The sequence below is a fragment of the Lagenorhynchus albirostris genome, chromosome 15 (genome assembly GCF_949774975.1).
Source record: "Lagenorhynchus albirostris chromosome 15, mLagAlb1.1, whole genome shotgun sequence".
Taxonomy (NCBI): Eukaryota; Metazoa; Chordata; class Mammalia; order Artiodactyla; family Delphinidae; genus Lagenorhynchus; species Lagenorhynchus albirostris.
In genome coordinates, this window is record NC_083109.1 from 26,120,352 (window position 1) to 26,147,139 (window position 26,788).

The window sequence follows — 26,788 nt, forward strand, 5'->3', positions numbered from 1 at the left end:
AGCCAGCCACATACAGAGTGGGTATCCCTCCCAGCGGGATGTCAGGGGGAGTCTTCATGTGTGATGTGGTAGCAGGAGCCAGACCGACCTGAGCCAGAACCCTCCTCTCCTCCCTGCGTGACCTTGACCAGGTCAGGCCACCTCTCCAAGCCCCAGGCCTTCATCTGTAAAATGGGCCAGTCTCCTTTGCCGCTCAGAGTTGCCAGGACCTGGCACTCTGTAGGTACCAGGGTGGGGGACCTTGGGATGAGGGTAGCCAGTAGTTCCTGGGCAAAAAATGGTCCTGCACTGGGCAAAATCTGGGATTCAGGCGTGGGTGGTGACTTGCTTGCAGGAGTGGCCTGAGGACATTGAGGGTGGAAGAGAAGCAGCAAGAAGAGAAGCTCAGCAATTTCTCAAACCTGTTAAGCAAAGGAGGGCAGACATCCCGGAGAATTGGCCTGTGCCTTTATTTATGTTAGTAATCTCATTAAGGGGAAGGGGACTGGCTCTACCCAAGGTCAGTCCTGCCCGGGGAGGAGGGGGATGGCATATCCACTTGAGTTTACTCAGCCAGTGATTCTAGGCCAAGGTGCACCCAGGAAGGCAGGGTGTCTCGGGATGAATTTGTGGGTGTGTTGAGCGTTGCTCCAAGCCTTGGTGGGGCTGGCCTGAGTGAGGCCACCGGTCAATGTTGACGACTTCTCCGGGGCCTGGCGCTGTCCCAGACCAGTGGCGTTAGCCGAAACAAGACCGGCCAAACTTCGGGGAATTCAGGTGAGGCGAGAGGGGAGGAAGTTTGGGGGCCTCCGAAGGGCGGCGGTTTGGGGTTCCCCAGGGGAACACTGCTCCTCTGGCGCCGGGCTCGCACCGGAGAGGTCAGGCCAGTCGCCGAGAGGAAGGGAAGGGGCCCTGCCCTGTACCACCAGCGCCAGGCTAAAATCGGGCGGGGCCGCCCGGGGAGGCCGGGACGCCTGCGGCCGGGCGGGGTCTGCGCCCTACTCCCTGCGAGGCCGCCGGGTCCGGGCTGAGAGCGGCCTGCGAGGCTCGGGGCCAGGCCCGGCCAGAGGGAACTCGGTCCCTGGGCTGGGCACTGCGCGCCTGCGGCTCTTGCCCTACCGGCGGCTGCGGGCGCGGCGGCCCCCGCGCCCCCAGGGGCCGGGCCAGGGCGGGGGCTGGGCCCCGCGGGCGGGCGCGGGAAGGGGGGCGGCGGCGAAGGCTGCGACGCTCTAACAGGTGGGATCCCGCGGCGTGGTGGAGGCGGGCGCGGGAGGAGGAGGAGGAGGAGGAAGAGCAGCGGCAGCGGGAGCCTGAGCAGGAGCAGGATGAGCCGCGCGAGCTGACAGCCGCCGCCGCCGCCGCCGCCCGCGCCCAGGCTCGGTCTCGCTCTCCGCGCCCGGGGCCGCTCCCCGCCTCCCGCCTCCCCCGGCCGCCCGCGGGGCGGCCCGCCCCCTCTGCACCTCCGGGCCCGGAGCTGCCTCCATCGCTCCTGCATCCCGGCCGGGGGGGAGGAGGAGGCGGAGCAGGAGGCGAGCCGGAGCCGCCGCCGCCAACGCCGCCGCCGCCGCCGCCGCCCGAGCAGGACAGAGCGCGCCGCAGCCCCGCGCGTCCGGCCGCCGCCCGTGCCCATCAAGCAGCCGCGCCGGAGCTACACCGCGGGACAGCCCGGGCCGCGGCGCACCCCGGCTCGGCCCAGCCCAGCCCAGTCCCGGCACCGGGCGGCCCGGCGGCCGGCCCGCCCCCGAGGGCGCCGGGCGCGCCGGGAGGATGCCGAAACCGACGCTGCTGCTGCGCGGGGGCTGGGAGCGCGAGCGCAGCCCCGGGGACTCGGAGCTGGGCCGCCAGTTCCGGGACTGGTGCCTGCGCACCTACGGCGACTCGGCCAAAACCAAGACGGTGACACGCAGCAAATACCAGCGGATCGCCGAGGTCCTGCAGGGCGGCGGCGGGACCGGCGCGGGCAGCGGCCCGGCAGCCGGCGAGAAAGGCAAGTTCCAGTTCTGGGTGCGCTCCAAGGGCTTCCGCCTGGGCAGCGGCCGGGAACCCAAGATGGGCCAAGTGGTGTATGTGCCGGTCAAGACGGGCTCGGTGAGTGCGCGCGCGGCGGCCGCGGGCCGGTCCCACCGCGGGGCTCGGGGCGGGCGGGGGCGGGGTGGGGGTGTGGATGTGTGTCCGAACGTGTGTCCCTGAGGTTGTCCCTGGGTCTGGCCCTCCCGAGGCGCACGCGTCCCTGCTCACCCGCCAGCCCGGGCAGCGCTCCGGGTTCGGGGCGTCCCTGCCCCCCTCTGCGCTGCTGCCCGGGCCGTGCCGGGCGGGCTGTCCCGGGCTGCTCACCCCAGCATGTTCCGTTCTCCCGTCCCCTCCCCCCGCCAGCAGGCGGCTGCTCAGAAGCCCGAGCCTCCCCCCGCCCGCCCCGGGGCTGCCTGTCCCGGGCGCCTCGCGCTCCCGCCCCCGGGCCGGCTGGGCGGTGTGGTGTGTGTGTGTGTGTGTGTGTGTGTGTGTGTGTGTGTCTGTGTGTGTGTGCGTGCGTGTGTATGTGTGTGTGGAGGGTGGTGCCGCGAGGGCGGGGGGGCAGGGACAGCCACGGGACGGGGAGTCAGCTCGGCTTCCCAGCGCCAGGGGAGGGGGCCCGCCCGGGCACTGTCTACCCGACCCCACCCGGGGCTGGCCCGGGGAGGGGCAGCCCGAGCCGCAGCCTGGCGCAGGAGCAGCCTCCCGCGGGTGGGTGGGGCGCCCCCTCCGCCCCCCGGGCCCCTCGCTCCCCCCTCTCTGGGACGGGGGCGGCCTGACCTATCCATCCCCTCCCCTCCCCCGTCCCCGGGGCCGGCCCGGTCCGGGCGGGGTGGCGTGGGGGAGGGGACGGGGAACCGCAGCCGCCGACAGGGAGGAGGCGGGCGGCCGGGCGGGGGCGTCCCCTCCGGCCCGGGGCGCCCTGGAGAGGGCGTGCGGCGTGGGCCCCGCGGCTCCCCCGCCGGGACCTCATTGTTCTGCAGCGGGTGGGGGCTGGGGGGGCCGCTGCTCCCGGGGTGCTGCTGAGCTTTGAACTTTCCGTCGCGGAGACCCTCCATTAGTGCGTTCAGCCCCTGGCCCGGCCGGGCCAGGCCAGCCTCCCTCCCTGCCCCCTCGCTCCCTCCCCGGCCTCGCCCGGCCCGAGCGAGCGAGCGGGGCCGCCCCGCGCCGGCCTCCCTCCCTCCCTCGCTCCCCCGCTCCCCGCTCCGTGCTCCTCCCCCGTCCGGCCCGCCCGCCCTGCGCTCAGCCCAGTCCCCGGCCGGAGCGGGCTCTTCACACACAATTGATTCGGTCGTTACGAAAAGTGCACTTGTCCCCTCCCCCTCCCCCTCCGGCAGCCGCCCGGGCCCGGCCCGCGGGGTGAGGGGGCCGAGAGGGAGGGAGGCGGGAGCCGGGGAGCGGATCCGGAGGCGCCTCCCCCCTCGCCCAGGGGACGGGGCTGCAGGCCGCGGGGAGTGGGGAGCCGTGAGCGCAGAGGGCGGGCGGCCCATCTGCGAGGAGCGCTGATAACCGCGCCGCTGCCGCTGCGGCCGCCAGCGGCCCATCTGCGCCGCTGCCGCCTCCGGCCGGACACAGAGCAGGGGGCCGGGCCGAGGGGCGCGCTGGGGCCGGATTCTCCGGGGGAAGGCTGGGGTAGTGTCCCACCCTGAGCGAGTCGGGGACCTTCCAGCCTAAATCAGTGCTCTCTGCCAAACGCGGGGAGTCTGGGTCATTGTCCCCCCTCCCCCGATCGAGTCAGGGACCCCTCCCCGAGCCCAAATTGGTGCCCACTCTGCCACCCGGGGAGTAGGGGTCATTGCCTCTCCCCAGGTCAGCCCTCCCCACTCTGCCAGTTGCTAACCCTCCTCGGTTCTCCTCCATCTTGGGCTAGTGCCCCCAGCCTAAGTGTGGTGTTTCGAGGTCAGTGACCCACCAGATGGTTGGCTTGGTCCACACCCCCTACCCTGGGTCATTGCCCTCAGCCATCCCAGCTTCCCAGGTCAGTTCGTGCCCCTCACCCCCATCCCATCCTGGTTATCCCTCCCCAGGGAGCTGGGAGTCTTGGCCCAACCTCCTTCTTGCCTGAGGCAGGAGCCCCCTCTCCACCCTCTCCTGGAGTTGGGAGGGCAGGTGACCCTCAGACAGGGCAGCTAGCTCACCAGTTCTCTGAGCTGGTCGACCTCTCCCCTAGGGAGTGGGCATCATGGGGCCGTCAGTCCCCCTACCCCCTTAGCCACAGAGCTGTCAAGGCGGAGCAAGTGAACATACACCCACCCAGGCCACATGCAGAAATTGGGTGCTAGGCCTGGGCCCCAGGTCCTGCCAGCCTTCGGATCCTCCGTGAGGCCCATGCCGACCCGCTTTGCTTGGCAACAGGGGCCTTGAAAGACTCCACCCTAGCTCCCAGACCAATAATAAGCCCTCCCAAGGGACCACCTGCCTGGGAGGCAGAGAAAGGGAACCCAGGCCTCCCTGCCCAGGCTGCCAGGGGGACGACAAACACAACAGACGTGCCCTCCTGTGACAGCCCGCCCCTCAAGCTACCCACGCCCACCTGCCTGGCCTGCTGGTCCCCAGGGAGCCCGTTAGTTACCTGCACTCGCCCAGTCAGGCGGAGCCAGCCGCAGGAGATGCCCTGAGTCCTGCCACCCCCAGCTCCAAATACCTTCCTGGGACTCAGTTATTATTTTTACATTTCCATTTTCCTTTTCACTGATCTAAGAGGGACAGATCCTGCTGGGAATTCTGGGGCAGCCATGGACTCTTCCCCGGAGGAGCTGAATGGGACCTTCTTTGAAAGGTGCAAAGGATATCCCCTACCTTTGCTGGCTTTTACACACACACACAGAGTAAAGTTATCATTGCCTCTGGTGGCAGTTGGGAGATATCCTGTAGTTTTGTCCTGGGTGGGTTTTTGTGAAGGTCATTGGGCCACAAACCTTTGTCTGAGACATTTGTTTGGCATCCACAGGCGTTCTGGGGGCACTGGGGCATTGGAGAGGGTTGGACTCAGAGCCTGCTCCCTGGGCACCCAGCTGCTGGGGGTGGGGGTGGGCATAGCTCAGGATCTGATCAAGAAGCCCATGGAGGCTCCAAGGGAGGGCAGGCGGGGAGGCAGAGCAATTTCGGCCAAGAGGGGGTATGGGAGTTGTGTCATGCAGCCGCGGAACGAGGGCCCCCTGCGCCCCTGCGTCGGCTCAGGTCCCCAGGGTGGCCATGGTATGTCATCTCCCTTCCATGTTGCTCTCTGGCTGCCCCCTGCGTGGGCCCCCTTTCCTCTTCCCACAGCCATATGTGGTGCTGCGGTTGGGGCCCTTCCGAGTCCCGGCCGTGGAGGGTCGATGATCTGACACCACTTGTCCCGTCCCATCTGGCCCTGAGCTTTTCTGGGTGTGTGTGACAAAGGCTTAATCTGTCCGGATGGGCCCAGGGCGGAGAGCAGGGCGCGGGGAATTACACTCTGCGGGGCCTCCTGCAGCTGGGGCCTGCTTGGGGGGTGGGGCGGGGCGGGGCGGGGGTCGAGCAGAAGCCAGGGCATGGTGGTGGTGGGGGGGAGGCAAGTTGGTCTTCAGTTTGCAGGTTGTCACAGGAAATAGATGTGGAGGCGGAGGGCTGAGGGGAGGAGGGCGGAGTCCTCCACCGGGCAGCACGGGGCGCTCCTGGGGACAAGATCTTTCTGTGACAAGAGCCAGCCGGGCCTCCTGACTGGGCAAAGCCTGGTTAGGATTTATTATTTCTTGCGTTTGGCCTGTTCTGGCCTCTGTGGCTGCCAAGCCTGGGGGCGGGTGGGAAGCAAACCCTTTGCCAATGAGACCCTCCGATTCCATTCCAGCCTCAGCCCAAAAGTGAACCAACCCCTTTCCTTTTCCTCTGGTCTCTGAATGAGGCTGTCCCGGCGCCTGCAAGCGCCACAGGTTATGTCTGGGGAGGGGCCCCGGGCCATCTGTCAACTCCCAGGACCAGAGAGCCCTCAGGCTCCTTGGAGATAGATGTTCTCAGCCCAACTCTACCATCTTCCGGATGGGAAAACTGAGGCCCTGAGAGGGGAAGTTTCCGTTGGTGGGGAGCTGGGCCTGGAACGCAGATCTCTGCGCTCCACTGAGGCTTCTCCATGGGCCCATCACATGCCAGGAATCCCCCCATTAGAGCCCCGTCCCCCGAGGGGGAAACGCCAGATTGCCAAACTCCACTCTCAGCACTGGGCTTTTGCGAGCCAGACCCCAGGTGTTCCGCTGGCCAAATTGACTAATGGTGGTCTTTTCCCAGTTTGCAGACAATGTTCATTTAGTGGAGAGCATTTTCACAGTCTTCAGCTTTTCTCCCCAGAGCTTTTGTGTAAACCTTTGGCACCTGCGGCCGCTGGTCTGGGCAGGAAATGGCCTCTGACTTAGCACAACATAATATATGCTGTGACCTTCGGTTGAATACCTCAGTATTTCCTACTTTTCTCTAAATTGTCACCATAGTGACCCTTTCTGAGTCACCTACCGTGTGCCTGTCCCTGTGCGCCAGGTTCTCACAGCGGCCCAGAGGTCCCTGCCATCCTTCAGATGAGTAAACTGAGGCTTAGGGAGGTTTAGAACTTCCCTGAGTCCTCACAGGGCACGCTGAGCTTGCGTGCCGTCTGTACACCCCTCTTTTCTGACCCTCTCTAGTTGTCTTACAGCCTCATCTGGTTCACAGGGCTTTTCGTGACAAGCTTTCAGTCCATTACACCCTAACCTGAATTAGTGCAGAAGAATCCTCTAGTCAAGATGTGTGTGATCACAGGCGGGTGCTTAAGGCAGGATTGGCTCAGTGTATGGTGTCTGGGACTTGCCTGGGGTGCGAAAGGATGGGTATGGGGTGAGGAGAAGGGAGGAAGCCTCTGCTGTCCTGGGTCCTGGGGGCTTTCAGGGAGAAGGTTGGCAATGACACGGGCCCTGTTTGGATTTCTCATGAATGGCAGAAGTGGGCTATTTTGTTAATTAAGCTTCAGTGATGTGGGTGAATGTGGTCTTGGGGTCTCTGTGGGGGCGGGGCCGCAGTTTGGAGGCTGAGTGATTGCTGGTGGATCAGGCTCTGCCTTCCCGGGGCGTCTCCTCCGGGTCCTGGGTCACTTTCTGCTGGTGGTGGGGGCAGCGTGCCCCGCTCGTCCTTGGGCGAGGCCTGGCGTGAACATTCTCTCCTTCACTACAGGCTGCCTTCCCATCCCTGAGCGTCTGGGAGTCAGGAGGTCCAATTGGGACCCTAAAAACGCTGCTGGGAGGATGGGAGGTGGGGGGCCTGTGGCTGGGGCTGCCCAGGGACAAAGGTCAAGGGTCCAACCCAGCCTCAGGCAAACCTGGGCTTCTCCAAGCCAGCTCTTAACTTAGAGGTTGTGGGACTGATTGAGTACCATGCACGTGCACGTGCATTCCTGGGCTACAGCATGTGTGCGCACGTGGGTGTGCATGCAGGAGTGTGGCTGTGTGGGCCTGAGTGTGCCTGTGCCTGTCCATGTGCAGGCTGGGGACGCTTGTGGGCCCGGGGCAGTGTGTGTGTGTGTGTGTGTGTGTGTGTATGTGTGTGTGTACAGGTGGAGGGGGACTGCATGCTTGTGACTGTGTGTGATTGTGAGCGGCTGTGTTGGCAGATGTGCAAGCACCTGGGGTGTGGGCATTGGCAGACCACGAGTGTGCGTGTGCATGCCACATGTTCAGGATCCTATTGAAAAGCATCCTGTCCTTTGGCAGTGAGGAGCTGACGGGGTGTCCTTCATCACAACCAAGTCAGCCGGAGCTGCTGGCCTGGCCCCGTGCTGCTCCTGGGGTCTCAGCAGCTGCTGAAGCGTAGTGTGAGGGACGGAGTGGACACGAGAGGTGGTGCCACGTCCCTGTCCCCGCGATAGTGGCCAAAGCACCTTCTTGTTTCCAGCAGCCGTCCTCCTCCTTCCCTGCCACCCCGTCACTCTCTGCCCAACAAGGGCAGCAGGTAAAACTTGTGACCTTTGCCATGGTGGCACTTACGGAGCCCAAAGCTAAGCTCCATGGGGGGCAGGGTGGGAGAGAGGCTTCTGAACTTGAAGTGAGGGGGCCAGGACCGATCCTAACACACCCACTTTCTTGCCATGTGACCTCGGGCAAATAGCTTGCTTGACCTCTCCAAGTCTCAGTTTACTCATCTGGAAAATGGGCTCCAAAGCCCCGCTTCCAAGAGGCTTGGCAAACTGGAAAAGGTTCTGTTGTCATTTCAGGAGGTCACTCCGTCAACCTCTGTCAAAGCCAGGCCTGGGCCCTAGGCCCCAAAACAGAAGAAGGAGCCAAGGGCAGCTGGGAGAGGGCCCACCAAGGCGGGTGGCTTGTTAGAACAAGGACTTCTGAGTCCACTTTCTGCCCCTGGCCCACCCTGACATAGAGAAGAGGCGAAGGGCTTGGGGTGTCAAGCCACAGGGTCCTGGGTACAAATCCCAGCTCTGCTCTTGCACCTGTTTGGCCTTAGGACCTATCAGCTCCATTTTACAGATGAGAAAACTGCCTTCCTCCTAAGACTGGTATAAAGATGAATGCATTAATGCGTATAGAGCCTTAAGAAGGTAGCACGTCTTACAACATGTTAGTTGCTATGTGATCTCACTGAGCCTCAGTTTCCTCATCTGGATTATGGGGATGGAAATGAAATGTCATGGATATTAAGTGGGATAATGGAAATAAAGCCCCCAGCCAAATCCCTGGCATGCAGTTGGTGGGAAGCAACTATTGGTTCCCTAGAGATTGTGTCTGGGTTATTTCTGTGTCTCCAGTGCCACTGGGGGCCTGGTTAATGTTGTACTGAATTACACAGAACACCAGCGAAGTCTTGGTGAGGGCCATAGGTGTGGCATGAGCCCGCAGGGCTGGGAACTTGAAGGCTCAGGGTCCCTCTCTAACCCGGCTGGCTCCTGCCCTGCTCTGAGCCTCAGTTTCCCTAGTCATTGCACAGTGAAGCCTCCTGTGGCCCCTCCTGCCTTTGAATCTCTTCCTGGTGCTGGGGTTGCCCAATCCCAGAGCTCAAGGAGGGGTGCTGGAGAGGTGAGAGTGGGGGCTTTACCCAGGCCTGGAGGCACTCGCCAGGTGGGAAGGTAGAAGGGTGAGCTGCCCAGAGGCTTCTCACCACCCGACGGCCCCCACACACCCCCGCCCCAGTCCCTGGCCGGGAGCCTGAGCTCCGGGCTCTGGGCTCTTCCAGAGAACACAGTGAGGCTGGTGTAATGACTGCCCCCCTGGGGCAGGGGTCTGAGCATATCTCATGTTCTCAAGCCCCTGCCATGTGCCAGACACTCTATTTCATTTAATCTCCCCTGGATTCTGTGAGGTAGATGAGAACTTGGCATCAGAGAGGCCAGGGAACCTCCCCAAGCACCACAGTGAGCAAGTGGCAGGGCCTGGGTCCCGTGGCTCTTTGACCCTCTGAGACCCGGGGCACGGAGGTAGGGGCCCACAGGTGCCCTGGCTCTCCCCACCTCCCCACCCCAGGCTCACGGTGGCCCCTCATCTGAGGACACCCTACAAAAGCTTCCCAGAGCTCGAGGTAGCCCTCTTACCTGTCCAGACCCAGCCTGGTGGGAGACAGATGCCACCCCTCCCCGTCGCCCACACCTTCACCCTCTCACCTCAACTGCAGCTACGGGCCCAGCCTGCCCTGGGCAGGCTGCAGGGGGCGGGGAGAGAGAGCAGTTGTCCTCTCCCCACAAGGTCAACGACTCCGGCAGCATCCAGTCCTCCCGGCCACCCTGGTACTCCAGGTTCCTCAGCCTCAGACGGAGGGACTAAGGCCAAATGCAAAGGAGGGAGCTCCAGGTCCCACAGAGCACCAGGGCTGAGGGTGAGCCCATCTGGTTCCAAAGCTGGGGGTCATTCATTCATTTATTCATTCGCTTACTCGCTCGCTCATTTGCTCCTTTCACCACCCTCCGCATCACAGTGGCTCCAACCTTCTCTGGCTCAGGCCACACCTGGGCATCATTTTGGACTCTTTTCTCTTACCACCCCTCCCTCCCCATCCAACCATTTGCAGATTCTGTTGGTTCTACCTTCAAAATACAACTCAAATTTTACTTTCTCACCACCTCCACTGCCTCCAGCCTCGTCCAAGCCTGGAGATGCGTCAGCCTCCCTACTGGGATCCCTGTGTCCACTCTGCCCCCCTGTAATCCCCTGTGGCTCACACAACCAGCAAATCAGCAAAAGCAAAAAGCAAATCAGATTCTCTCCCTCCCCTGCTCAGAACCCTCTGAGATTCCCGTCTCACTCAAAGCAAGAGCCAGAGTCTTTCCTGAAACCTACAGGCCCTGCATGATCTGGCCCAGCTGCCTGCTTCCCTCACCACCCTCCACCCTCGCCTTGTTCATTCAGTGTCAGCCACACTGGCCTCCTTGCTATTCTAAAAACTACCAAACACGATCCTGCCCCAGGGCCCTTGCACTGACTGTTTCCCCAGCCTGGAACACTCTTCCCCCCAGATCTCTACATGGCTGCTCCCCTCCTCTTTCAGATCTTTGCTCAAGTGTCACCTCCTCAGAGAAGCCCTCCCTGATCACCCAGCCAGGACCACCTTAGGTTCCTTGGACCCTCTCTCTTTCTACTTAATTTTCTCTATAGCCCTTACCACCCTCTGACATTGTGGATGTATTTTACTAGTTTATATATTTAGTATCTTTCTCCCCACAAGGCTGTGATCTCTGCCAGGGTAGACCAGCCTGCTTGGTTCACTGCTGTATCCCCAGGACCCAGAACAGCCCCTGCTCCTAAGGGACTCCCCACTGTGGGGGCAGCAAATGCCTTAGAGCAGGAGTCTGAGAGTCGCCCATGCCTTCGGCACTCAGAGGGCCTCAGGAGCCCCAAGGCCCAGACCCATCCTCCTGCCTGAGGGCGTCCAAGGAGTCCTCAGGGAGGCAACATTTGAGCTGGACCTTGAGGGCCAAAACAGATTGTTCGGCAAGAACAGAACATGGGGAAAGCTCACTCCAGGGGGTGGGAATGTGAGCAAGGGCTAGGGGTGGGACAGGTTTTGGGGGGTCAGTGCAGGCTGTGTATGATGGTGACCGGGGCCACCTTCCTGGAGAAGCGGGTTCTACAGAGCATTTCAGATGCGGTGGTGGGTGGGTGAATGGTCAGATCAGCTTGAGAACCACTTGGGGATCCTGAGGGGGATGAGCTGGTGAAATCACTTGGGGCCAAATGGAAGAGAAGGATCTGGAAAGCCACTCAGAGGAGCTGGTGCGTCAGAATCAAGGAGAGCTGGGAGTTCGCAGGAGGGTTTTTAAGTAGAGGGGAGAGAAGGTTAGATTCGTGTTTTAGAAGGAGTCTCGGAATGCTAGATGTGGCAAGAGGGAGACGTGTTACAGAGAAGGAAAAACAGGAGGCTGGGAAATAGGTGCGGAGAGAGAAGGCCGGCCTGGGGCGAAGAGGAGGGGCTGGTTCCTTGGTAGGACAAGAGGTTGAGTGTCCGGGGCTGGATGACATGGGGAGGGGAGAGGGGGGCAAGGGAAGCTTGGTGGTTGGTAGTCACAGTTGACCCAGTATTCTTGGGTGGAAAGAGAGGCGTTTAGGAAACGAGGAAGGCAGGCAGACACACACATCTGGGGTGATGGCCCAGGGGCAGGGTCCAGTGGGCGGAACCCAAGAGCTGTCCCCAAGGCTGGTAGCATGTGGCAGTGAGAGGCCATGGAGGAGACCTGGTGACTCAGGTCTCAGTGGGGCCAGCTCGGGAGTCATCACGTTCACGGGGCCCCCTTCCCAGCTTGGAGCCCTCCCCGCCCCGGCTGGGACCCGATGCAGCCTCCTGGGAGGCCTGTGCTTGGTGGATGACTCATCGTTTTCTCGGCATCCCCAGGCTGAGGAAATGTTCAAGGAGACATGGGGCCCTTCCTTTGGCAGGCCAGGCCCTGACTGGATGCTGGCGGGTCGAGAAAAACACACTCGGCCTCAGGCCTTGTCTGAGAGCATCCTGAGTGCGTGTCTCCAAGAGCCCCTGGCTTCCACAATCGCACGCATCCTCAACTGCCCTGGGAGGCCGTCCTGACCCCATTCTACAGGTCAGTGAACCAAGGCACAGCCTCTGCTGGGCACCCGGCTAAGTCATCACTTGGTACTTCAGTTTCTTCATCTGAAAAATGGGTCTGATGAGTGGCCCTCCCCTATAGGGCTGTTGGGAAAAACTGAAGGAGGGAATCATGTGACGCTCAAGTAGTGGGGTTGTCATTTTCATGAAGATGGGGAGAGGGGTCCGCCCAGGCTACAGGAGCTCCCTACTGGGTAGAGCAGCCATAGGGAAGGCCACAGGGTCACATAGCCAAAAACAGACCTGCGTTTGGATCCCAGCGCTGCCACAAGCCCCTGGTTCTGGACAAATGGCTTGCCTGCTCTGATCGCCCGACCGCTTGTATATAAGCGGGTGATGACCCACACCCTGGGAGGTAGTTGGGAAGATGACATAACACCAAGCCTGACAAACAGGCCACCAAGTAGGGGCTGTGGCTCCATCTCAGGGTCCCTCAGAGGATTCCCCCCACCCCAGCGTGAAGATCCCCAAACCAGACAGCTGTTAACCTCCCAAGGGTGCTTCAAGCCCCAACCAAGAGGGAGAGGGGAGGGGAGGCAGCTCAGAGAGTTCAGGCTAGGAAACTCCCTGGGGGATGGGGTCCCTCTGGGAGATCTGGGGGCTGGGACAGGAGCAGAGCGAGGGGCAAAGGATTTTGTGTTGAATGTAAGGCCCCTATAGGTCAGCAGAGGAGTACAGAGTGTGGAGGTAGGGCCTGGGTCCAGGCTCTGCCATTTACTGCTGTGCAGTCTTGGGCAGGTCACTTCCCCTCTCTGAGCCTCAGTTTCCTCATCAGTAAAATGGGGTGATAATAGCTGTGGCTTCACTTATATCCTCCCTCTATACTGTGTTCTACAGTATGTATGTACACTATACTGTATACTATATTTTATAATCTAGAAGCATCTGTACAGGGCGTGGCCATAATAAAGCCCTCAATAAAAGGGAGCTATAATTAGGATTACGATTGTGAGCCAATCAACAACCCGCGAATCTGTGACAAGGCCATTCAAGCCGTGCTGCTGAGTTGGGCTTTGGAGTTCAGACTGGCCCCAGGTTTGCACTGAGCTGTGACTCACTAGCTGGATGACCTTGAACCAAGTTGCTCTCTGAACCTCAGTTTCCTCCTCTGTAAAATTGGCTCAGTAGTATTCCCCATCTCACAGGGTTGCTGTGGGCAAGTGAAGAGAGACTCCACGTCAAGTTCTCAGCACAGGAAGCAGGAGCTTTTCTGTGCTTGCCCCTGTGACGTGGCCAGTGGCAATTAGAGCTAGGGATTGGGGTCTGGGGCAGGGCCAGTGGATGCTGGAGCAGAGAGGTACAGAAGAGGGAGAGGACAGAGGCAGAAAGGAATGTGCAGGGAACCGGAGGGGAGGACTTCTAGGAGGAGAGCTGGTCACCTGGGTCTGCCCCGAGGATTAACAACCCCCCCGCCCCCAGATCTGGATGAGAGAAGGCTTTGATGGAAGCCAGAGGGCAGAGGGAAGGTGCCGAGCCAAAGCAGGTGGGAAGGAGAGACCAGAAGTCTTGCCGGTCCAGTCAGCAGTTGGCTGTCAGGGAATGAGGGCGAGAGGGGCCGTGGGCTTCCCCGAGTCTAGGCTGCCTATTATGGGACTAAGAGTGGGTGTGCTTCCCAGGGTAGGGAACCCTGGGTTCAAATCCTGTCTTACCAACCAGCTGTGCAACTTGGGTGCATCTCAACCTCTCTGAGCCTCCATTTCCACATCTGTAAAATGGGGATAGTGATATCAACTACCTTTTAGGGTTGTCGTGGTGATCATTTGAGATACATTCTCAGTCAGTGCCTGCTGCTGAGCAGAAACAATGACAGTCATGACACAGCTAGTATTTGTTGAGCGCTTGCGAAATGCCAGGCGCTCTGCTAAACACATGCACATGCGTCCATGTGCTTGTCCAAACACGGCTACCATTATGATCCTCATCTTTTTTTTTTTTAAATTAATTATTTTTGGCTGGGTTGGCTCTTCGTTGCTGTGCACGGGCTTTCTCTAGTTACGGTGAGAGGGGGGCTACTCTTTGTTGTGGTGCGCGGGCTTCTTACTGAGGTGGCTTCTCTTATTGCGGAGCACGGTCTCTAGGCGCACGGGCTTCAGTAGTTGTGGCTTGCGGGCTCTAGAGCGCAGACTCAGTAGTTGTGGTGCACGGGCTTAGTTGCTCCGCGGCATGTGGGATCTTCCCGGATCAAGTCTCGAACCCGCATCCCCTCCCTGCATTGGCAAGCGAATTCTTAACCACTGCGCCACCAGGGAAGCCCCTGGCAGGCGGGTTTTTAACCACTGTGCCACCAGGGAAATCCCATGATCCTCATCTTGCTGATAAGGATGTTGAGGCTCAGAGAGGTTAAGTAACATGCCTGAGGCCACACAGCTGGCAAGAGGCAGAGCAGGGACTTGAGCCCATGCGGTGGAGAAGTGTTGTGTCCTTTACTCCCTAAATCACCCATCCTCTTTGACAGTAAGATGAGGATCATGAGGTCCCCTGTGGTATTACACGGGCTTGGACAGTGGCTCTTCCCAGGATGGGGAGGCAGGCGTGAGTCTGTCTGGCAGAGTGTCCCGACTCTGGAACACATTGCTTAGGCGCAAATGGGATCCACTGGTAGAGTTGACCCTCGGGGGTCACCGGGGGATTCTGTGGTTCGGGGAGGGCCAGGTTGCGGCATGGAACCCCACGGCCAGCCAGCCAGCGCGTTGCACCCAGCTCAGGCCGGGGAGCTTTGTGCCCACCAGCGCGACACAAGGCGTGGCTCAATGACCAGGTCACAGGCAGCTGCCAGCAGCCCCGAGAAGGTATGGGTGGCCAGTGCCTGGCCTGGGCGGCACCCACGGAGGCTGGGGAGGAACTCGGGAGGGCTCTTACGAGGAGGTAAGCCATGAAACAGCAGAGGAGGGGATAGGGCCTCCCAGGATGGGGAAGGGGCGCTGTGGACAAAGGAGCACAAGAGAAGTTTGTTTTTAAGGTAATACAGGCACCTGACTTAACGCAACAGCCACCAAACAGCAGCCTCCAAAGAGCGAGAAGTGCCCAGCCCACCCCCCACCTAGTTCCCCTGCCCACAGGGGTCCAGCCCGCCCCCCACCTAGTTCCCCTGCCCACAGGGGTCCAGCCCGCCCCCCACCTAGTTCCCCTGCCCACAGGGGCCCAGCCCGCCCCCCACCTAGTTCCCCTGCCCACAGGGGCCCAGCCCGCCCCCCACCTAGTTCCCCTGCCCACAGGGGTCCAGCCCGCCCCCCACCTAGTTCCCCTGCCCACAGGGGCCCAGCCCGCCCCCCACCTAGTTCCCCTGCCCACAGGGGCCCAGCCCGCCCCCCACCTAGTTCCCCTGCCCACAGGGGTCCAGCCCGCCCCCCACCTAGTTCCCCTGCCCACAGGGGTCCAGCCCGCCCCCCACCTAGTTCCCCTGCCCACAGGGGTCCAGCCCGCCCCCCACCTAGTTCCCCTGCCCACAGGGGTCCAGCCCGCCCCCCACCTAGTTCCCCTGCCCACAGGGGTCCAGCCCGCCCCCCACCTAGTTCCCCTGCCCACAGGGGCCCAGCCCGCCCCCCACCTAGTTCCCCTGCCCACAGGGGCCCAGCCCGCCCCCCACCTAGTTCCCCTGCCCACAGGGGCCCAGCCCGCCCCCCACCTAGTTCCCCTGCCCACAGGGGTCCAGCCCGCCCTCCACCTAGTTCCCCTGCCCACAGGGGTCCAGCCCGCCCCCAACCTAGTTCCCCTGCCCACAGGGGTCCAGTCCCTTATGTGTCTTCCCTGATACACTTGGCTCTGGAGCTGGCCTGCCTGGATTTGAATCCTGAACCCGCCATATACTCGCTGTGCGACTTGGACAAGTTACTCCACCTCTCTGTGCCTCGGTTTCTACATGTAGAAAGTGGGGGTAATAGGAACTGCTTCTCTGGACTGTTGTGAGGACCAGGGCTCCTAAAGCCTAGCGGAGGGCAGGGCCCATGCCTGAGTGCTCTGGGAGCACGGGCTCTCTCTGCTGCTGTTGCTGTTACTATTATCGCTGTGATCACTGTTGTGCAAGTGTAGTTACGTACACTGGGTGTGCAGTTTAAATGCCCAGCTCCCCTGGCAGGTCCTGAAGGTCAGTTTTCATCACTTCTGCCCATTTAAGAAGAGGCAGAGGTGAGAGGTCAGCCCAGAGGTCATCCCAATGGTCCCGCATATTGAGACAGGCCTCTGATGTGGAGGGACTTTATGTCATCGGCTGGACCCCCCGAACTAGCCACCCACCCATGTAGGGCTTGTGGTTCGGGGACTCCATCTCCTGCCCCTGTGCTGGGGACATGAGGTGGCGGCGGGGACAGGAAGGATGAAGGGGCTGTGGAGAGAGCCCTGGGCCAGGCTCCAGAAGATGGGGATTCTGCCACTTCTCACCCCTAAGGTTCTTGAAAGAGTTCCCAGCTCCAAGCCTTGGTTTCCTTATCAGGAAGGTGGTACCAGGCTGTGGTGAGGAGCCAGGGCAGTGCCTCAGATGTGATGGACCATTGGGTTGATAAGAACCCCACCTTCAGGTTTCTGCCTGCAGGGGATTTACAAGTGAGTTGATGGTGTCATTGATAAGATCCAAATTTGGGAGGTTTTAAAGTTCTGCTTAGTAGCTGAGTGACCTTGGGGAAGTTAATTAACTCTCTGGGCCTCAGTTTCCTCCTCTGTAGAATGGGCATAGCAATAGAACCTGCTCTGTGGGGTTGTTGGTAAGAAACGGAGGTAGGGATCTGGCTCACAGTAAGACTCTGTGATTGGCAGAGCCTTGCAGTTATTTTAAGGAACTCAGACAAAATTGAGAAACCACCAGCAAACAGTACAGGGCTGCAGGCAATCCATTCATTCACCTATTCATTCAGCAAACTTTGATTGGCACCTGCTGTGTACCAGGTCCTGTTCATTCATTCCACAAAGATTTACTGAGCACCTACCTTGTGTCAGGAGTGGTGAATAGGACAGATTTGATCTCTGCCCTCCCAGAGCTGGGAGTTCCAGGTACCTCCACTAGCTGGTGGTCAGGGAGCACCTAGGGCCTGGAGTGCCATCCAGCTGGTTGGCTCAGGCAGCTGGGCCCCTGTCCCCATTGTGGTGGACTTGCTGAGCTCAAGGGGGCCACTTCTGCCTGGTGTCCCCAAGCTAGCTCTGCTGCCCCCACGTCTGGCTCCTCAGACTCCCCCTTTCCCAGAGAAGTAGAACTCCGGGGGGTGGGGGAGTGTGCAGGGCCTTTTTCATCAGCCCCTCCCACTCCAGTTCTTGTCACCCCCTCCCCAGCAACAACACTCATTATCCTTCCTATTTTCTCCTCTTTACACAGCGGCCAAAGCGCAGTATTAAAAATGTAAACCTGACCATGTTCCTTCTCTGCTCAAACCCTTCTGTGGGTCCCAATCACTGTCTGAGCAAAAGCCACCAAGACCCACAAGCCCCAGCTCTGCCCCTCTCCACCTTCTGGGCTTCTGCTCACTGCTCTTTGGCCACACTAGCCTCCAGGCTGTCCCCCAGCCCTCACTGGGCCCTGCTGACATGTCACCTCCTCAGTGAGGCCCTCCCTGACTGCTTTTCCAAAACGCCCTTTATTCCCCATCACTCTCAAGCCCCTTGCTCCAGCTATGAAGTGCTTATCAGTAACTGACTAATGCTGTATTTTGTGTGTTCCTCTGGGCTCCATGAGGACAGGGGTATGTGCTCTTTTGCTCCCTGCTGCATTCCCTGGTGCATTCATTCACCGATTTACCGAGCACACTTTGATTGGCACCTGCTGTGTACCAGGTCCTGTTCGTTCATTCCACAAAGATTTACTGAGCACCCACTATGTACCAGGAGTGGCGAATAGGACAGACTTGATCTCTGCAGGTCCCAGGGACCCCCTGCTAACACCTGGTGCATGGTATGCACTCAGAAAATATTTGTTAAATGAATGCCTCTAACCTATTCATTCTTCTCTTTGTGCCTCAGTTTCCTCCTCTGCAAAATGGAGGGCCAGGGCTGTTGTGGGGCCTACATAAGGGCTGGCTTGCTGGCCAGGATCCCATCAAGGGCTGTCTGACCCACCCAACCAGCAGGCTTCTCCAGTCCAAGGGCTGAGAGAGCCAGAGGAAGGCTGGCAGGGTCAGCAGGTGGTCAGGGAAGGCTCCAAGCCCCACGTGGAGGTGTCTGGACTTGTCCTGGCCATGCTGGGAAGCCTAGGTGGGGCAGGGACACAGCTGTGGGAAGAGGGGAAGAGAAGCTGGTCTGAAGGGAGGTCTGGGGCTGAGGAGATGTGGCTGGGTGGTCCCTTAATGGGACCCCAGAATGCCAGCTCTCAGGCGGTGGGAGTGACTGAGTATTACAGAGCAGGGGAACATGGGGACGGAGGATTTTAGGGAACCGAGTCTGGTCCAGTGTGAGCAGAGACTGGAGTCCGAGGCCCAGGGAGGCTCTGGGTTCTAGGGCACCACAGCCCAAATGGGAGCAGAAGCTACAGAACTGAGGCGGAGGGGCTGCTGGGGGCTGGACGAATGGATCCCACAGGCTCCTCCTTGTGTTAGCTGCTTTGTTCTCCGTAAGAGCCTCTTCATCATTCATTTATCCATTCGCTCATTTACTCATTGACAACTTGGAGAGGACCTCCTGGGGTGCGGTGGTGAGCCTCACAGATGTGGCTCTTGCCCTGGCAGAGCTCAGGATGCACTGTGGGAGACAGATGCTACGGGACCTGGTGATAGCAGTGGTGGTTGTGATGATGATGATGACGGTGATGGTGGTGGTGGTGGTAGCGGTGGTGAGGATGGTTGTGGTGATGGTGATGGTGGTGGTGATGGTGATGGTGGTGACGATGCTGGTGGTGATAACGGTGATAGTGATGGTGAGGTTGGTGGTGTGTCAGCTACCATTTATTGAGTGCTCACTGGATGCTGGGCTGCTCTAAATGCTTCCTGTGTGTTTGCGCTCTGGGCTCCTGCAACCACCCCCTGAGACACCGAGGTCTTACTCAACTTGCCTGAGGCCCCCTGTGAACCAAGGGTGGCACCGGATGTGAACCCAGGCAGGCAGGCTGACCAGCAGCTGCTCCTAGCCATGGCCACCTGCCACTTCCAGCAGGCAGCTCCCCCTCACTGGGATCACCGTCAGGTCCCTTTCTTGCCTCCTGAACCCAGCACCTAGTGCTGGGGAGAGTGCATGAATCGGACTTGCCTGAACAAGGTTGGAGGTCAGGCTTTGTCCCAGCACGCTTGGGCAGATGATGCCCTGGCTCCTCTGCCCTCAGCATGTCATTTGTGAAAGGGAAGAACCCAGGGAGGCCGCCAGAAGGTCAAGGAACCCCGACCGTCACTGGAGCAGTTGAGGGGGAGACTCCCTCTCTCCAGGGGGAGACCCCATTCCCTAATCAGGAGGCGAGAGAGAGAGACTCAGTTCGGAGTCTGCCTTCAGCTGTGGGATGGGGAGGGGCACGCGGGGAGGCGGGGGCCCCTGGATGGATGAACGCTCTGTACACACACCCCCACTTGTTGCTTCCCCTGTGCAGGCCCTAGGGGAGGGGCTGTTCTTCTCCCACCCACTGCTGACTCCCCTGCCTCTGGGACCCAGGCTCCTACACCCCCAGTTCTAGCAAACCCAAGTAGTCCCATGAACGTGAAGAGAGGGGACAGAAGGTGGGTGCTGGGAGCAGAAGGCCTGGACACAGATGCCGCCTCTGCGCTCCCTGTGTAGCCTAGGGCCCACCACTGTCCCTCTCTGGGCCTCAGTTTTATCCATTTGTTCAAATATATACAGCGTAGGTGCTCTGTGCCAGGCACTGTGCCAGGCTCTGGAGACACAAATGAAAATCTCTGCCCTCGGAGAGCTGACGTTCTAGTGGAGACTGACACTACGTAATAAACAAGGAAAGCTCCCAGCTTGTCACATGCTGGCAGATGCTTTGGAGAAAAATCAAGCAGAGTGGGGCGAATCGGAGGTGCTGGAGTGGGAAATAATGGCATTTTAATCAGAGAGGGCCTCGCTGGGAAGGTGACATTTTGAGCAAAGCCCTGAAGGAGGTGCAGGAGCAAGTTAGGCAGGTATCTGATGGAAAAGGATTCCAGGTAGAGGGAACAGTAAGTGCAAAGGCCCTGAGGCAGGAGTATGTCTGGAGGATTTGAGGAAGAGTGAGGAGGCCAGTGTCCACAGCTTCCCGCACCCCCTGTATTTGGGAATCAAAAGACCACATTTTACCTCTCAGGACGTTAGGCCCCAGAACACATTTCTGAACCCCCACAGCCCATCCTGGGGAGCGCTGGTGATGCCAGCCTCCTGGATGGGGCTGGGGCAGGGACCTTGCTGCCTGTTTCTTCAACCCAAAGGGTGAATTTTAAGGCCTGTGAGGGCTTAGAAAAGAGAACAGTGTGCTCCTCGTCGCTCCACATGACTGACAGTCAGACGGCCCTGGGTTGAAATCCTGGGTCCGCTGCTTTGCGGCTGTGTGACCTTAGGCAAATCCTTCTCTGCGCCTCAGTGTCTTCATCTGCAGAATGAGGCTACAGTGTCTGTCTGTCAGGGTTGATGGGATGGGACTTTCAGGAAACACACCTGGAAGCATGTGTATAAGTGCCCAGCCTTGGGCCTTCCTGGAGGAGGTGCTCCGTATACATTTAAAGCCAGAACCTAACATTTATATAACTTCAAACTGTTTTCACAGCTGTTGGGAATTTGTAGTATTACTGTAGTCTTCTAAGAGCTCCATGAGGAAAAGGGGGCAGGAAATAATAGCCCCGACTTAGACCGGGGTGGACTGAAGCCTGAAGAGGGTGACTTGCCCAAGGTCACAGTGAGGCAGGGCTGATGGAGGGCAAAGACATGGGTCTCCTGGCTCAGGGAAGCCTGGGAGCCAAGGGAGTGGAGATTGTGCAGAGCCCGCCCATCCCCCCCCCAGGAGCGCGCGCGCGCGTGTGTGTGTGTGCGCGCGCGCGCACACGCACACACTCACATCACCCGCACCAAGCAACAATAGCGACTTTCAGATTTGTGGTCCGCGAGCAGGTTTTGTAAGGCCTGGCTTGGTGGGTCGGGAGGTCTGTTGTAAGGATGTTGAAAGGCCCGGAGCATGGGGAAGCTCAGGCCACAGGCGGGCGGAGTCGGGCAGGTCCTTGAGAAGAGGAAGAGGTCTGGGCTCATGTGATTGTCCACTCGGCCTGTCTGTCCATCCGGTGTCTGGCCTTCCTGGGCACGGCCGGTGGGGTCTCCAGGTTGGCCTCTGAGCAGCCTGGCCCCCAGTGCTTTGTCGTCCAGATGCTCGACCTGATCAGCTTCTGAGCCTCAGGACGGCCTGGGGAGGGAGGAACGGGGTGGGGGGGTGCATTACAAATGAGGAAGCCAAGCTTCAGGGCGGGGTGTGCCCAGCTGGTGGGGGGAGCCAGGGTTTGAACCCAGGTGTGCCTGACCCAGCCCCAGTGCTGGCGATTCCGGGTCACAGCTCAGGCAGGGACTGGCAGGCAGGCTTTGTGCAGGAGGACCCCTTCCTCCCTTGGCCCACCTGCTTGGCCACGATCTGGCCTCCTGACCCTTGATGGGGGCCCTGCAGACCGGTCGTTCTCTCTCTTTAGTTGCTGCAGCCTCAACCTTCATCTCGTGGGGCTCGAGGCTGCGGGTTCTAGCCCACCCTGCATCAGCTCACTGTGGGGACTGGACTCACCATCTGACCCTTTGCAGGGGACGTCAGAGAGCCCATCCTTATTTAGTGCCTTTAAGGCCCCAGAGAGCCTTTGCCCAGTGCCCACACAGCTCAGGGGTTCCTAGGCCCATTTTTATTTATTTATTTATTTATTGTTTATTTATTTTTGGCTGCGTTGGGTTGTCATTGCTGTGCGTGGGCTTTCTCTAGTTGCAGGGAGCGGGGGCTACTCTTGCAGTGCGTGGGCTTCTCATGGCAGTGGCTTCTCTTGTTGCGGAGCACGGGCTCTAGGCATGCAGGCTCAGTAGTTGTGGCATAGGGACTCAGTGGTTGTGGCTCGTGGGCTCTAGAGCTCAGGCTCAGTAGCTGTGGCGCACGGGCTTAGTTGCTCCGCAGCATGTGGGATCTTCCCAGTCCAGGGCTCGAACCCGTGTCCCTTGTATTGGCAGGCAGATTCTTAACCACTGCACCACCAGGGAAGCCCCTTAGGCCCATTTTCTAGATGAAGAAACTGAGGCACAAAGAGGAAAGGTTATGTCCTAAAACACACAGGCCATGAGAGCAGAGCTGGGACTCCAAAGCCCATGCTTTTTCTGTACTGTAGCCTCCTGCCCTCTCTTTCTTCAGTGGCAAAATGGGAGACTGGAACTGGACGACCTCAATTTAGAGCAGGGTGGAGACAGCACAAACTCTAGTGTGAGACAGGCTGAATGTGAATCCTGGCCCCTTCACTTCTTAGCGGGGTGACCTTGGATAGTCACTTCCTCTCCCCAGGCCTCAGTTTTCTCACCTGTAAATGGGGCTGAGAGCAGTATCACCCCTCGAGCTGCTGTGAGGTCCGGGGAGCAGCCGTGCCGATTGCCCAGAGTGAGGGATGCGCAAAGGGGTGGCAGGTTTTGAAATTGCTGAGCTTCCTGTCCACCCCTCCCTGCAGTGCTTGAAAGGATGGCTGGGGCCATGTTAATGCTCACTTTTGCCCTTCCTGGGGGGTGGCCGGGTGACCCAGACTGGATGGGGACTCTGTGTGGATGTGTCCTGCTGACAGCAGACATCCAGGGAGCCTGCTGTGGTGGTGGCGAGTGGCGAGTAGTCCTGGGACATGGGTGTGAGGCCAGCTTAGGCTGCGCCGGGCAGCCAAGGATGCCTTTGTGCCCTTTGTCGCCTCTCGTGCAGGTTACGAGTACCTTTCCTGCGCCTGCAAGCGCGGCCTTTCCTGGGAGAATTGCCCCAAAGCAGCCAGAGCAAGCAGAAGCCGCCTAGCTAATTAGCAGCGGCCGCCGGGGACAGGCTCAGGACCTGGTGGCTGGAATTGGGGCTACGGCTGCCTGAGGCTAGTGTCAGCTCGGCTGGGAGGCCAGGCAGTGTCCTGGGCTCCGGGACGTCATGGCGTCTAGATCATGGGGTGCATATCCCGGCTCTGTGGCTTCTTGGCTGGGTGACCTGCGTAAGGCGCTTTGCCTGTCTGGGTGGCGGTTTCCTCATCTTGAACGTTAGATTGTGTGAGTTCGGGGCCCGGAACCTCAGTGTAGTCAGCGAGTCATGTTACTCCTGCCGCTGCCTTGGGCCTGTGCTGGCCCAGGTGGCGAATACAAGGAGTGCAAGCCCAGCCGTAACCCTTGGGGACAATGTAGTGCCACCTGAGTGTCACAGGCAGCTGGAGAAGCCCAGCTAGGCCTTAGGCCTTCAGCGAGAGAGAAGCTGAATCTCTCAGAGCCTGAGCCTCTTTTTGTTCCCTTAAGCGATGGAATAATTGAGATACTGTGTGGTCATGTGCCTAGAACAGGGCCTAACAAAGGTGGAGCTCCTTCCCCTGCTTCCTCCTCCCTCCCCTCCCCTTTCTCCCCCTCCCCTTTCTCCCCCTCCCCTTTCTCCCCCTCCCCTTTCTCCCCCTCCCTTTTCTCCCCCTCCCCTTTCTCCCCCTCCCCCATCTCTCCCTCCCCCCCACCCCTTCCCATTCTCCCTCCCCCATCTCTCCCTCCCTCCCCAGGCCTCAGGAACACACAGGAGGGGGGCAGCTGCAACTCCTGCTGGAAAATTGGGTTGAAGGTCTGCCTGTCTTGGGGTGGTCAGGAAAAGGGCACAGAGGAGGGAGGATCTGAACGGAGGGTCTGAATGGGACTCAGCGGGCCAGGGGGCTGCAGAGTGGCCTGGGGACAGTGTGGTGGGGGTTCTGTGTGAGCAGAGGAGTGGAACGCAAATGGATAGACAGTCTGCTCTGGGGCTGTGAGGCTGTAAGGCTGGTGGCCCAGGACATAGGCTGCAGCTGGGCACTGTGGCAGGTTGAGGCGAGGCAGCGATTCGGGAGATAGATAGGGTCTGACTGTGTGGCCTTGGGTGCCAGGCCAGGTGCATTCTCCCCTCGGGGCCCAGATTCCACAGAGGAGATCTTCCGGGCCTATGGGTCAGAGGGGTGTTGGTGAACAGAGCATTGGAGCACAGGAGAAGGGGTCCCTGGCTTGGCCTGGGGAGCGCTGGGCTGGGAGGCCTTTCTGGAAGAGCGTACCTTAGGGGCCAAGACTCAGCAAGAGCCGAGTGGAGGGCGGGCATCCCAGGCAGAGGAGACAGCCTTGCAGAGGCACGAAGCACACTTCAAAGCTAGGGTGAGTAGGGCCACGTCACAGAGATCTCAGATGCCCGGCGAACGAGCCTGGGCTTTATCCAGGCACTGGGGAGACAAGGAAGGTTTGAGGGAGGCAGCCCTGAGATCTGATTTTCAAAGTCAAAGTGCAGCCCCATTAGTCAGGGAGGTTTAGATAGTGGTTGTTCAAACTGGAAACCAGACAGGGGTGGAAGTCAGCCTGGCCTCTTACCTTCCGGGGTGTCCGACCTGGGCAAACCCCATCCCTTCGGGAGCCTCAGCTTCTGCGTGTGTCCGAGGGGTCTGTAGACCTCCTGCCTCGCTGAGCGCTTGGGATGAGCGTGAAATCGTCCTTATGATACGCCTGGGGCCGGGCACCCTGAGGCATCTCAGCAAAAAGTTCCCTGTGATCTTTCACTGAGCACTCGCTATGTGCTAGGTATTCTATAGAGGTTATATATCATTGCATTCTCACAACTGCCCTTTTAGGCAGCCCCTCCCCATTCATCGAGGAGGAAAACTGAGGCACAGAGAAGAGAAATGATTTGCCCAACGGGCAGAGCTGGAATTGAGCCCGGGCTGGTCTGGCCCGAGTCCTTGCTCTTAGCGACTCCACACCCCTGTCCCCTGGGGGGCCCTGGCTCGGGCATGGCCCAGCCCCCAGCCGGTTCCCCCAGCGCCCGGTTAGACCCCCGTCAGGGCCCACCAGCACGAGAGCCAGTCAGTGCCTGCTGCGCGGGGGCGCCACACCTGTCCCCCTGTCCTGGGCCCCCCGGAGGCCCGGCCCTGCCTGGATCTCTTCGGGCACCACCCTCAGCTCTAGAAGCTGATGCTTCCAGTATTGCACCATTTAGAAGAAGGACTGAGAATCATTTTTTTGTCAGAGAAGCTGGGAGAAATAAAGCCAGTGAGAGAAGCATCCCGGCATCAGGATTTTTCCATGCCTTGGCTGGGCCGCCCACAGAGCTCGGTCTCCCCCGCCACAGGCTCTCCTGTCTCTCCTGCATCTGCCTCCCTCTCCCCAACCTGGGGCCCTGGCCCCCCCCCCGTGGGTCCCCCATGATGGGGGCTGCTGATGGCATTGGCTGCAGCTTCTCACCTGCGTGCCGGGTCTGGCTCCAGCGAGAAAGGAGGAGGAAAGAAAGGTCCTTGAGATGGTGACAAAGGTCTGAGTGTGGGCCGCCAGAGCAGCCTGTTTCCAGGCAACTGCTCTACCCCGGGCTCCCCGCGGTGGCAGGCACATCCGTCATGCCGCTGCTCGGCTCAGCGAGGGAGCTTGGGCGGCCCCAGCAGCCCGGGCACGCAGCCCACGGCCCCCAAGCTCCAGCCCTGCTGGGGACATGAGGCCCCTCTGGCAGGGGCTGCAGGAGAAAGTACAGCGTTGTCATGGCTACTGCTGGCCAAGCACCTACTGGGTGCCCGGCCGTAGGCCTGGTGCACGCAGGGCAGAGCTGCCACTCATTAGTCTGTCCATCCCACCGTCCATCCATCCACCCCTCTATCCATCCATTCGGGATAGAATGGTGGTGTTTTGTGCAGGCTCCAGATGGCTGGGTTGAAACCCTACTTGCTGTTTGATCTTGGTCACGTTACTCTACTTTGCCAGGCCTCGGTTTTTTCGTCTGTGAAATGGTCACAATAATAGTTCTTACTTCGTAGTGGTGTTGTGAGGATTAAATGACTTAATGCAGACAATGCCCTAGGCACAGTGCCTGGCACATGTGAAATGCTCAATAAAGACGACTTGTTGTGTCCACTTTTATTATTAATTAGTTATTTGTAAAGAGACAATGAGGGCAGTGGGAAGCATGTGGGCTTTTGCAATCAGATAGGTCTGGGTAGGGTTTGTTTGCCGCACTTCCAACTGTACGACCTTAGACAAGTCATTTTGCCTCTCAGAACCTCAGTTGCCTCTTATCTAAATTGGGGAGATAATTAATAGCTATCTCCATACCTGTTCTCTTCCGGGCAGGTTCGAAGCCCTATCTCTTATTGGAAGGATCAGTGATGCGTGTGCCCAGGGCCCCACCCTGACAGCACTCAGTTCCGAGAGTGGTCATTATTCAACAGACCTGGATTGGCGCCTGCTGGGTGCCTGCGTGGGGGCAGGGAGGGGTGCCAGACCTGCCAGGCTGTGCCCTCACCAGCCCCCCCACCCACCTGATTTCTGGGCTGCTCGGCCCTGCAGGACTGCCCTGCTTCCCGCCCGTCATTCTAATTGCTCCAGCTTCTGCCCTTGGGGCTCCTCACCCTTCCTTCCACCTCCTTTTTGCAAACAACCTCTGCCAGTGCCCCCAGCCTGGGCCCTGGAGGGAGAGCCGGAGAAGAAGGAGGAGGAGGCAGCAGCAGCCCAAGTGCCAGGGGATCGGGCACGCTGCCGGCCTTTGTCTGGGCTGCCCGGCGGCCGAGGCTCAGTCCCCCGGGGCAGGCCATGTTGCCCGCCGGCTGGCGGCTCAGGGAAGGCTGTGTGGGCGGTGGGCCTGGGCAGGCCTGGGCTGGCAGCGGCCCCCTGGGACAGCCTGGCCCACTCAGGCGGGAGGGAGCCCCAAGCCTGGGAGGAGAGTGGGATC

The 26,788-nt window shown here is 60.0% G+C and overlaps 1 protein-coding gene across 1 annotated transcript in view; it reads left to right on the forward strand.

The window, feature by feature from the left end:
• The first annotated feature begins 1,731 nt into the window (after positions 1 to 1,731).
• NOL4L (nucleolar protein 4 like) overlaps positions 1,732 to 26,788 on the forward strand; it is a 129,599-nt gene continuing 104,542 nt past the window's right edge. The window contains exon 1 of the mRNA XM_060123577.1: positions 1,732 to 2,067. Coding sequence (XP_059979560.1) covers positions 1,747 to 2,067 — 321 coding nt within the window. The 5' untranslated portion in view covers positions 1,732 to 1,746. The remainder of the gene's footprint in view (positions 2,068 to 26,788) is intronic.